Source organism: Hakea prostrata, chromosome 2, assembly GCF_041222555.1.
Source record: "Hakea prostrata isolate BN-2017 chromosome 2, UWA_Hpros_2, whole genome shotgun sequence".
NCBI classification, from domain to species: Eukaryota; Viridiplantae; Streptophyta; class Magnoliopsida; order Proteales; family Proteaceae; genus Hakea; species Hakea prostrata.
This window is the reverse complement of record NC_142601.1, coordinates 10,178,391-10,191,143: the sequence shown is the minus strand read 5'-3', so window position 1 is coordinate 10,191,143 and position 12,753 is coordinate 10,178,391. Positions and strand designations below refer to the sequence as shown.

Below are 12,753 nucleotides of genomic sequence, written 5' to 3'. Positions count from 1 at the left end.
GCCTTTCCCACGTTTTTTTTTTCTCCATTAGTGGCACTGCCATAACAAACAGTAGCCCCATCCCAAGTGTTATCCATAGTTCAGAATCTCGCTGATATCTAGAAAATCTCCACCTACTCATGTTGAAACCATATACAAAACATAGGACATGCAATGTTTTAACCAGGACAACTAAAATTTGGCAAGATCTTTGATACCATCTCTGCCTATTGTGCCAGACAACATAAACACATAGAGAAATCCCATCTTACAAACTCATTTTGAAATTTGTACACTTTGACAGTTTCACTGGTTTTGACCTAAAGAAGGGGGAATAGTGCACTCCTAGATTGATAGGTCAAAAACTAGGAGCGGTTACCAAGATGTTGATAAGAACCTCAAATCGGTCCATAAAAGTGTTTCTTGAAATTTGGCTAAGGGGTTTATGGGGTAAAAATGGGGAAATCTCATATATGATCTTGGGATCATACTTGTCAACCCGTCATCTAGGTGTTCTGACCCTTTTTTGAGGTAAGGCGTCCAGGCGTCGTCCTGTCACCTAGACATCGTCTTGGTTTTCTTTGCACCCTCAAATGCCTTGTTGCCTTGGCACCTTAACAACTATGCTTGGGATTACATTTGACATTTTAACAATACTTGTTGGAATTATTCGACAATAGAAGATGGAACCAAATGGGTTGACAAGAGGTTAGATAATAATCAACATACAAGGTTTATGAGGATTGAGGAATTCTTAATATGGGTGACAAAGGAGGAAGCCTTAGAGTAAGGAATCCAAGTTCCATAGATGTTAGAATGGGTTGAAACTTGGAGGGAATGCAGGTGATAGTATAGGGATATGATCCTCAAATTTTGGTTGGTTAGGATGGTGGCTAAATTGGAAAATGTGGTTTGTTGTATTTAGGGTTATGTGGAGTACAAAATTTCAAGAATTAATAATGACAAAAAGATGGTAGGAAAGCGGCATTTGGTTTAGGCTGCTAGATGCCTAGATATGGCCATATGGGAGTCTTCTGGAATTTTGGATTGAACTGTAATGAAGTCTTGAAGGCTATTAATTCAGTGACAGCAAGGATCTTGGTTCGACTTCACCTAGAACCTTAGGGAATACACCTCTTGGACCTATTTTGACTAAAGTTGACATAAACTAGAAGATGCAGCAGCAAACACACACAAAAGCACTCAAGGCTTGAGAGAGGATGAAAAATAATTTATTAGTAGTCAACTGTAGTCTATTTTATCAAGTGAGGAGCTATTTGTATACTTAGTACTTACATATGAAGTCCTAGTGAAATTAGGACTTTGGAACCAACTTAAACTAGGACAGCAGCTAACCTATTCTTGTACTTCACAGCAACCAAAACATGGGCTGCATTGCATGAATCAATAAATGGGAAATAACACAGACTTTATATAAAAGACTAATAACCTAAATGATATTGCTTTCCTTGACTTCAGAGTGGGGGAGCATTACTAAACTTCTACTAAAACTACTAAGTACAGAAAAAAATAATAATGACTTGAAGTGCTGTTGGCCAGCTTCGCCTGGGGCCAACTTTCCAACATCCCAACTCAAAAAGTAAGGGTTTTGAAAAGAGAAAAGGAGAAGATAAGAAACTGCATGTGAGAGAGAGAGAAAGACAGGGGAAATGCTGGTTATTGTGCCTCACCAGCAGCAAGAAAAAAGACTCAAAATCCAATTCATAATTCATGGTTCAACTGAGCAATTACATATATATTTTAGAATTTTTTACATGAGCCCCCTCCGTTTCCATTGGAAACTCAGTGCACCCCCCCCCCTCAAAATTGAAATCTTATAAAGCCCCCCTCCATATTTGACACTGGTAGGTTTTCGTTAGTTTTAACTCTAATTTGACAATTTTACCCTCATTTGAATAAATTTATTTAAAATCCTAAAAAGTTTTTATACGAGCCCCCTCCATTTCAATTGGAAACACTCAACACCTTCCCAAAATCAAAATCTTACAAAGCGCCCCCCCCCCATCCACACTTCACACCAATTGTTTTCTTCTAACCATGATATGATTTTACTTTTTCACCCACACTTAAATACATTTATATAAAATCATAAATAATATTTTTAATATTCATTTTAGAATCCTAACAATATTTTGATGTCACCATATTACCCCAGATTATATGACCGAAATTTTCCTCAAATTAAAAAAACTATTGCATGATCATTTTATCACTCTATGGCCAATGTGGTCATATAACCAAATTAATTTGACTTTAATCAATTTACTGCGTACCTTCACTAATGGTGTGAAGTGTGACAGTGCCTTGTGAGGTTTTGATTTTGGAGGGGGTGCGCCATGTTTCCAATGGAAATGAAGGGGGCTCATGTAAAAAAATTCTTACAGATATTATTCAGGATTTCAAATAAATTTATAAAGTTAGGATAAAATTGTAAAAGAAATTTTGAAACAAAAGGAAACTTGACGGGGCTAAATGTGGAGGGGGGGCTTTGTAAGGTTTCAATTTTGAAGGGGGTGCACTAAGTTTTCAATTGAAATGGAGGGGGCTCACGTAAAAACACTATATTTTATAGTCAAATCCGCTAACAAAGTTTCAAACTCAAATTAAGACTCAAAATTAGAAACTGACTCGAAAATAGACTCCAATGCTAAAAGGAAAGGCATAACACCATAACCCAACCCTCAACCTATCAAGTACCTATTGACTAGGAAATTGAAATAATAAAGTTAATAAATTTAAAATAATATTTTTAACAAAATTAACGAAACAATCCTGCTTTCCTACTTTCTACCCATATTTTGGGCTCATTAAATAGATCAGTTACAAGGAATAAAAAGGCAAACTACAGATACAACCCAATCCTAGATTGTTTCTAAGGAAGAAAGCCCAATTTGGTGATTATTCTACATCACCCATACCCTAGGATAGGAAACTAGCAGTATGTAGATACAACCATCTACAAGGCAGTTGTTGTGTACTACACTTGTCTTTTCTTGAACACCATGATGTGCCATTCATATGTCATGCAGATCGCGGACAATGGAGGCCTAATACCTAGATCACAACTCGTGTCACCCATGTTTAAGGCCCATCAAGTTGGCCTACCAATACCTAGATGACCCAACCCTAAAGCCTATTTCCAGCAAAAAGAACCAAATTTGGTGCGGAATCTGCATCCAAACAAGTCATTGTTGGATGGGTACAGTATTTGCATAAAGGGCAAACCAGCAGCCAAAGGCTTCCACACAAGCAATTTTCCTACACCGCCTCACCCCAGCAATTTTTGCTAAGAGGCTATTTCAGAACCTTGAACTCTGGCTGCAATTGTGTGAAACCGACAATTTCGCCAAGACCCACCCCTAAGTTGTAAAATTCAAACACTGATGCATAACAAAAACAATTCAAAGTGTAAAATAGTTCACTACACAAGTAGTATAGAAAATTTTATAGGTAGACCCCATACAAATGCAAGTAACCACAATTCCGGAAAACCAATTTGGCTTTATACTGGGAAGATCTACAATGGAAGGTATTTACCTTAATAGGCAACTTATGGAAAGGAATAGAGTGTATGAAAGATCTTTATATAGTCTTTATTAACTTAGAAAAGCTTATGATAGAGTCCCTAAAGCATTAATTTGGCAATTACTAAAAGAAAAAAGAATTGTTGTAAGTACATATATGGACATAATACTAGAGAAAAGAAATGTTGTAAGTAAATATATGGACATAATACTAGAGAAAAACAATGTTGCAAATAAATATATGGACATAGTTAAGGATATGTATGATGGTTCAGTGACGAGTGTAAGAATGGTGGGAGACAAGGTAAAATTTTCAATTATAGTCAGACTACATCAAGGATCAGCTTTAAGCCCATATCTATTTGTGTTTACAATGGATGAATTAACCAAAGACAATCAAGATGAGTTTCTTGGTATATACTTTTTGTTGATGATAATATGTTGACAGATGAGACACGAGTAGGGATTAATACCAAGTTAGAATCATGGAGAGCAATTGTGGAATCAAAAGGCTTTAAACTAAGTAGAACAAAGACAGAATATCTAGTTTGTTACTTTGGTCATGATTGGCCGAACGATGAGGTGGGGAAATTTGATGATAAGGAGATTCTTCAAAGTGACTGTTTTAGGTACCTTAGTTTAATCATAAATAAAAAAGGTGATATAGAGGAAGATGTTTCCTAAAGAATTAAAATAGGGTGGCTGAAATGAAGAGTTGTGTGGTCTTGTGTGACTGTTGTATTCTTTTAAAGCTCAAAGGCAAATTCTATAGGATCGTAGTTCAACCATCTACGATGTATGGTGCAAAGTGTTGGGCTGTTAAAAAACATCATATAGATAAACTCCGTGTAGAAGAAATAAGGATGCTAAGATGGATCAGTAGCAAGATTAAGAAGGATAAGACAATGAATGATCATATTAGAGCTGGTCTAAGAGTAGCACCAATAAGTGATAAGCTACTAGAAAGTCGTTTGGCTGGCACGGCCACATTCAATGAAAGCCTGTAAATGCCTGAGAAGTCATTTAATCCAAATTGAAGGAATTAAAAGAGCTAAGGATAGACCTAAGATAACCTTAAAAGAAATGATGAGAAAGGATATGCATAGCTTAGGCTTTCTATATAACATGGCCTCAAATAGAGCTGATTAGGCAAAGATCCATGTAACCGACCCCATTTTGTTGGGCCAACGCTTGTTGTTGTTGTTCTTGTTGCAGATGTGATATGCATTAACTAGAAATCAAGGATAGATGAAGGCCCAAAAATTTCAAAATTCATGAGTATAAAGAACCAGTATGAATGCTTTCTTCTTTCAGATTCTTTGACAGAAACAGTAATTGTTTGCCTCTCATTCGCAATAATTCATTTGAATGTCTACTCTTGATCTTGTTGTCAAACTAATGGAATGCATTCAGTCCATCCAACCAAGATTTAAAAATTCCGATTATGGTGGGATTTGGGCCGCTGCTAAAATCTTAATATTTTAGTCAAATTCAGCAGCCATTTAATTTGAACCTTGTCAAGATCAAAGTATTTTTTATAAGGATTTCAATATTCTCGGCGAAATATCAAACCATGGTTTCAATATCTTATTAATTCCACCAAGTAAACATAAGCACATCTAAGCCACCATCAATTGTTTTTGTGCCAATTGGCAATCGCGATGATTATCAAAGCGTCTGCCTAGGCACACCTAGGTGGCAAAGCGGTTTTTGCCGCTTATATTGTTGCTACTTAACTAACGGGCTGATTTCTTGCCGCTTTTTAACTTAGGCACTACCGCTTTGCCGCCTTTTACGCCATATTACCACCTAGATGCTAAAGCAACCGCTTTTTTTACATTTTGTAATTTGTGCATATTATTTTTTTTATTATAATTTATTCTACAATGCCGTATATAAATTTAAATATGTAAACCATTTCAAAATCGAGGCCCAAAATGTCTGTCGACAATAGAATGTGAAGCATGAGTCATATTCAACATTGATAATCAATGAATCATTAAATAAACAATGACTTAGAAATCAGAATAATGAGATCTATTAATTTATCATGTCGGCATTGTTTGGTTAAAAAAAAAAATGGATACATCAATTCTGATTATTGATCTATGCACAAGAGTACAAGACACTTATTTGGCGCCACACTGTCATAGAGGTAAGTAAGAATGTAAATTACTACTTTGATTTTCATTTTTCACATTGATTACTAATATAGTACATACTACATAATTATTGTTATTAATCTTATGGTGCTTGATTAAATGAAGTTATGTTTTTATTCTTTTTTTGGTTAATTTTTCATAATTGTGATTCGTGAATGTTTTTTTATTTTTATGAATGTAATTGCTGAATGTTTGTTTAGTACTTTAGTTTATTATAAAAAGTATTTGTATTAAAAAGTAGTTTAAAAGCAGTTATATTAAAAATATTGACTAAACCGCTTTTGGTCGCTTTATTGCCACCTAAGTGCCGCTTAGTCACCTATCGCCAAGACAAAACCCCAATCGCTTTGGTCGCTTTGCCGCTTTAATAACCATGGCAACCACAATAGACCCAAGTGAGATTATCCAAAGCTCGGTATAGACGTAGAAGAAGACTAAAATAGTACCCTAAATATGAAATACATTAAACGAGATCAGGAAATTGCATGCACTTAATCTAGCAGAGAAGTCCACAATTGGTGGATCAGTATAATAGAGAAGGAAACCCTAAATTTGGAAGCAAGCCACTGGAGGTGCTATTAAATAATGGACCAAGTTCTCCTCAAATTCTTACAACTTGTAACAACCATACTAGAACCAATCAAAGGCCATGCATAGCTTATTTTTCCCCATCAAGCTCTTAATAACTGAGAACAGTTAATGACTGAAGCAAGTAAAACATACCTTTGTGAAATGCCCGGGGGCATCCATCACAAAGCAGCAGATCCCCGCCATCTGCACAGATGGTGCAGAGGTCATCACTGTCTTTAGCAGAAAATTTCCTATCTTTTGAAAGAGATATCGACAATTCATGTAGCGAAACCCCATTAGATGTGTAAATGTGCAGGTATCTGCCAGAACATAAGCTATAGTTAGGTGGAAAGGACAGTAAAATAACTTTAGAGTCCAGAAAATTGTTTTTGCAATTATAACTCACGGTTTGCGACGTGAAGCCCAACCAGCATGTGCTTCAAACTGTGAAGGACTAACCTGCACTCAGAACAAAACATATTGTCAAAGTGCCACAGAAGAGATGTCTATGAAAATACAAACGTCTAGGAAGTAATTGCAATACCACACTGTTGCAGCATTGGCAGAATATCCCAAAACCCTTTTTATAACCCTCGATCAATTTCTGCCAAACATCAGGAAAATGCATTAATATCAAAAGGAAACCATATGAATTATATAAATCAAAACAAAAGCAAATTTATTTGTAGAATTGTTAAAAGGAAAACCTGTCCGCGAACATAATAAGCTACTTCAGTGCCTTCAGGTAGCCCACCTTCTTCAAAGACCAACTTATGCAGTCTCAAGTCTCTGAAATAAAGGGCATAGATTAGTTAGAACTGTTTACAGAGTTTCCAAACTGAACAATAACACATTCAACAAATGGACAAAATCAACATATAAGCACAAGAACAGAATACCAACTTTCTTGTTATCTTCCCTTTACTACCATTTGTTGGTGAGATACCCTTCGAAACACCACTAGAACACTTGGGAGTCAAAGCCAACTTTGATGACCTGATGCAATCCAAACACAGGAGCATCTTAAAAAGGGCTACATGTGAAGATGGATACAAATTTTGAATTCAGAAAATAAACTAGCAGAGCACAAAGGAAATGATTGATCTCATATGAACCTTGGGTATAGAATCACACAATTTGAATATACAGTTCAAGGTATGTCTTAGGAATCAGAAGATATGAATAAATGGATCCTATTCAGTTTGTCATACCAAAATTGAGTAGGTGAATCTGTTCCAAGTAAATAAAGAAATTGATAGAAAACATAATTGATCTGAAGGAAAAAAATACATTTTGGTCTCTGCATATATACTTAAAAAAATTAATGCAGGCTTATCTCAGTGATTTAGTATCAACCTTCCTTTAAAGCATCCACAGGTAGCCTGATGCAGCACTAATTGAGATGGAGTTCAAATTGCATGATTATTTTAGCCTGAATTTTTTATTTAATTAAATCCATAAACCCAGCCTATCTTGGCTCAACTTTTGGCCTTACCAACCTACTTTGAGGAATTTCATTACCAAGATGAAAATTTATTTGAATGGAAATTACTTCCCAGAATTATCTGCTAATTGCTTGCTGATTTCTAGGAGAGAACAACTGATTGGCTCCACAGCCAGTTAGCTTGTGATCAAGACTGGCGCCGTTTGGTAAAAGAAAGGACAAGACTGAATCTGTTAGGTGAAAGGAAGGATTTCAATACTATTCATGTTATAGTAACATAAACAGTGTTCCAAGTGATATTTTATTAGATAGTTGGGATTCTTCTAAATTAATTTATGGGACAATTATGAAAGCCGCTTTTTAATTCAGGTAGGATACTTAGGCTTAGTTTCAGTTAGCTCTACAGTGCTAAGAAACCTAGGGTAGTTGTTTTCTTATTGGAGTATGCCTCTTTATTATATAAACAGTTGCAATCAGCCTGTTGAGAGGGAATAGAAAATATTAATTAAAGGTTGAGCTTTGTACGTTGGCAGCACACACACCCCCCCCCCCAAAAAAAAAAAAACCTTTCTTCCTCTCCTCTTCTTATAAGCATTCTTCTCTCTCTTCCTCTACTACAACTCTAACTCTTCTCAAGTATCACTTTCTTCCCCCTTGTCTTCTCTATCCTTCTTTCTTCTCTATTATGTCACCCATTAAAGCATCCACAGTAACCCCTCCACACTGAACCCAACCAGGGAGGGGAGGGGGGGAATTTGTGGTCTTGGTGTAAAGTTTTTGTCATTATATTTTTTCATTTTGCTTTTCAGAATGAAACTTTGTTTGTGAAAAAACTCCTACATGGTAGCCCTTCCACAGGACTTGCAGAGCTTGTATCATTTCTACCAAGCTGTTGTTCAGCTCATAATGATTTGAAATTTTGCATAGGAACTACTTCTCAAGTATATTCGATCCAATATCAGATCCCAACCACCATTCATAGACCCTGATAAAGACTTAACAGAACAGTTAGCATCAAGGTCTATGATCTCAGGTCGGATCAGCTTTGGATAGATCAGCAAGGTATCAGCCAAGACTTATCCGGATACTACTCCAATCTTCCTGTACAGGTCAAAAGCGGAAAATGGATTGTTTTTAACAAAAATCAGGGGTAAAAGTGTTATGTTTGGTCCACGTTTAGAGGATACTATCTGAAACACATGATCCGACCCTGATATTGGGATTACAAACCTTGGTTGGCATGGATTTACATCCAAGGATTTAACACTTCACATATTGAGTTTGACTGGGAAGGGAAGAGTTAAACCATGGGGAATTCTGTCAGTTTCAAATAGGCTATTAAGAAGAGGATGACTCATCCAAGAACAACAGTTAATGAGTAGAAGTAAAATAAAAAAGCATAAACCAATATATATTTCTCTGGGTAAACTAGAACTGAAGTATATTTGCAACTCAATTAAGAGCCATTTAAGAAAAAAACCAGTTTAACTGATACTCAACTACAAAGACATACGATGAAGTGAGCTTGATGAATGAGTATACAGATATAGGTTATAAATGGGCAATCCAGCTTAGACAGATGAATTAAGCAGGCATATCCACATACATAGATTGTATCACATTTACAGGATGTGACACTTAGGCTAGAAGAACGTACCTAGATGTAGCACCAGTAGTACAAGGTGGACTGTCTTGACACTCCCTCGCCTCTAAGCATGAACTGCATAAAAGCATTGATCTCCTAGTGCATGATGCAGAAAAAGGCCCTAGAGAACAATAAACACCAATAGTATTACATTTAGGAGAAAAATAACTCAATAAACAATTAATGGTATCATGACATTTGTCTCAACTGCAACCACACATGCTAATATTATCCAAAGTCATGAGTGCAGAGCTCACTTTTGCAGCTCTGACATAAGGGAACATCTTTATGACATATGGTAGAAACTTTCTGACATATGGCAGCATCTTTCACTGGAGAGAGACCAACTGCTCTTTGAATTGTTGCTTCCAACGTGTCTAAAGGAGCATCCTTGCATGCATTCATAACATCACGGAGGTTGTTCCCATTCTCCAAATAAATATAATCTGATGGGCGCTTATTTAAGCTACCAGCATGAATTTCAAATTGGATAGGAGTAACAACCTGAAAAAATGACAAGGAAAGCATAGGTAACTGAATTCTAAAGGCTAAAGCAATACAAAGATACCAGATCAACATAAATTCAACATCGAAGTATGCTTACATTGCTTCCCTTGCACAAAGCACAACTACACAAAATTCCAGAGTCTTTGATCACTCCCCGAAGTCCTTTCTACAACAAAGTTACATCAAATAAGTCTCAACAAAATATGTCATCACTTTGAAGCACGTAGTAAGAAGCAGTAGGGGAAGATGAGAAAATAAAGCGATGGGACCTCCAAAACTTACCTTCCCACGGAGCAGGTAACTGACAGCCAGACCCTCAAGCATACCAGTATCAAGGAGTTCCCTGAGCTTTGAGGGGAATTTGGTCAAGGAAATCTTTTTGGACATTTTCATTTCTAACTTCTTCTTGGGTGATGCTCTCAAAGGGGTAACAATATCAGTAGTTTTGCAGTTGTCTCCTACAATAGCCCCTGTCTTCGCATTCTCCGACGTAATGGAACCAACTTTTGCAGATTGTTCATCCTTAGCATACACTGATCCGACAGAATCACCATCAGCAACAGCGGAGACCTCAACCACCTTCTGTTCGGCCTTTGGCTTTACGTCCGAAAGACCAATAAGCGAGGCATTCTGTACTTCGCTCAAACCATCAGCCAACACCATGGGTTCTACACAAGTTGCTTCCTCCGTTTGAACTCTCACGGGATCATTCTTCAGTTGCTCCCTTACTTCTGACATCCTCTTATCAGGGTTGGGTTCCACAACAACCTCTTCCTCGAGCTTCACTTCTCTTGCAGGTGTAGCCGGGATCACCAGATCAATCTTGCGATTCCCCTCGCTCAAAGATTTCACCGAGTCACTTTTTGGCTCCTCAGTCGGCTCACTACTATTCACCTTGACACCTTCTGATGCAGAAGAACCGCCAAGTTTCTTCTCTGAGACCTGCACAGGCTTTGGTTTATATTTGAAGACCGATCGAGTAAACCTCTTCAGGGGCTTCTCCGGCAATGCGGGCTGTGTTTTGTTTCCATCATTAGTCAGCATTGGGAATTCCACGCACGTCACTTCCGCTTTCGCAGGTTCCACAATCTCATTCTTCTCCTTTTCGTTTGCAAACGTTGTCCTATCCTTTCTGGGCTCCACTTGGTCATAGTTCTTCCGCTCCTCCATTCTCATGGATTCCGATGCATGCTGTGTTTTGTTTGCATCATCAATCAACATTTGGGATTCCACGCACGTTACTTCCTCCTTCACAGGATTCGCAAGTTTACTCTTCTCACTCTCGTCTGCGGACTTTGCGTTGTTGTCTTTGGGCTCCATTGCGTAGTCGTTCTTCTGCTCCTCTACTATCACGGGTTCCGAAGCATCCTGTTTTTGGTTTCCATCGTCAATCAGCATTGGGGATTCCACATGGGTCACTTCCTCTTCCACAGCTTTCGAAATCTCCCTGTTCTCCCTCTCCTTAATGGGTTCTGCATCATCGTTTTTGGGCTCCAATAGACAATCGTTCTTCTGCTCCTCTACTCTCATGGGTTCCGATGCATTATGTGTTTCAGCGTCAATCAGCATTGGGGATCCAACGCAAGTCACTAGCTCTTTAACAGGTTTTGCAATCTCACTCTCCTCCCTTTCAATTGCGGATTTTACCTCATTGTCTTTGGATCGCAATGGGCTGTCGTTCTTCTGCTCCTCTACTCTCAAGGGTTCCGCCAGATCGACATCGTTCTTGGTCTCCTCACCACCCGCAGCCTTCGCCAGATTGACTTCGGTCTCTTCCTGGGTTCGGGAATTATCCACATCTTTCTTCAGCTCCTCGTCAATTTGATGCTTTAAAGCATCATTCTTCGTTTCCTTCTTCCCATGCGAGTTCTTTAATCTCTTGTTACTCGAATTCCCAGAAACAGCATTCACAGGGGAGTTATTTAGACACTTTCTCGCCCTAGTCCGACCAAGTGAACCAGACAGCTCCGACTGGACCTTCAAAGCAAAAGCGAATTCACGTTTAAGACCAGTACGAACCCCGGAAAGCAACAGGAACGGCTCCGAATCAGTGCCGTTTGCCATCCGGTAGATGTCAACCAATAGATCTGCTAGAATACAAACATCTGCGAGCCAAAAATCGATCTACTCAATGCAAAAACCTTATAGAACGAGAAAACAAAACCCTAGTTTTGTCGATTGGAAACGGAATTTTCACCGGAAAAAACTTCAATAGGGAAATAATCGTTCGCGTTCTTGAAACCGATTACCAAGAGGAAACTTAATCGTCTGCAATAGATCCGATAGATAGGAGGTTAATCGCTATGAATGAATCTGTTGACGGAAAATAGAAAAAGGCGATGAAGAGACGAAGATTGATAGTTGGAATGCCAAGAGACGAGGCGGGAAGGAAGGAACAGAGAGAGAGGAGATAAGCGGCTACAAGGGGCGAAAATTGTAAACTTGACAACAGAGGGAGAGGCTGTATACTGGATCCATCATGGGGACTCGTCGGATTATGCCACGTGGATTTGTTAAGTATTTACCGGTTGGTTTTCACGTTACCCTCTTTCACCCATAGATACTCTCCCATCTGTTCTCATTTCTCATGCACTTTTTGGTAATTTAATCGTTAATTTACTTCTCTTATTAATTTATTTATTAGATGGGTTTTCTATCCTACGTGGCGATCAGGGTTTTAGTTAGGGTTCTAGTAGGACCGGGCTGGGGCAGGTCTTTTAAAATCTTGGATTCAACTAGGGCTGGACGGTCTGGACCGGGCTTTTTCAAACCTTCAATCCGATTTCATGAATGTTCATAGAATCATAGCTAAGCCATTCTTGATCTAATGTTGATTCAAGGCCTAAAATTCAAGTCCATGCACATCCCGCTCTCCCTTATTGGCTCAGTTCTTCTCCCTGA

At 38.1% G+C, this 12,753-nt stretch overlaps 1 protein-coding gene across 1 annotated transcript in view; it reads right to left on the bottom strand.

Annotated features, from left to right (window-relative positions):
* LOC149023679 (uncharacterized) overlaps positions 1-12,274 on the bottom strand; it is a 32,163-nt gene extending 19,889 nt beyond the window's left edge. The window contains exons 1-9 of the mRNA XM_089144204.1: positions 10,135-12,274; positions 9,950-10,018; positions 9,603-9,849; positions 9,358-9,466; positions 7,160-7,252; positions 6,964-7,045; positions 6,801-6,860; positions 6,663-6,715; positions 6,410-6,576 (exon numbers count right to left, since the gene is read on the bottom strand). Of these exons, the coding sequence (XP_089000330.1) occupies positions 6,410-6,576; positions 6,663-6,715; positions 6,801-6,860; positions 6,964-7,045; positions 7,160-7,252; positions 9,358-9,466; positions 9,603-9,849; positions 9,950-10,018; positions 10,135-11,916 (2,662 nt within the window). The 5' untranslated portion in view covers positions 11,917-12,274. The remainder of the gene's footprint in view (positions 1-6,409; positions 6,577-6,662; positions 6,716-6,800; positions 6,861-6,963; positions 7,046-7,159; positions 7,253-9,357; positions 9,467-9,602; positions 9,850-9,949; positions 10,019-10,134) is intronic.
* Between the last annotated feature and the right edge of the window lie 479 nt (positions 12,275-12,753).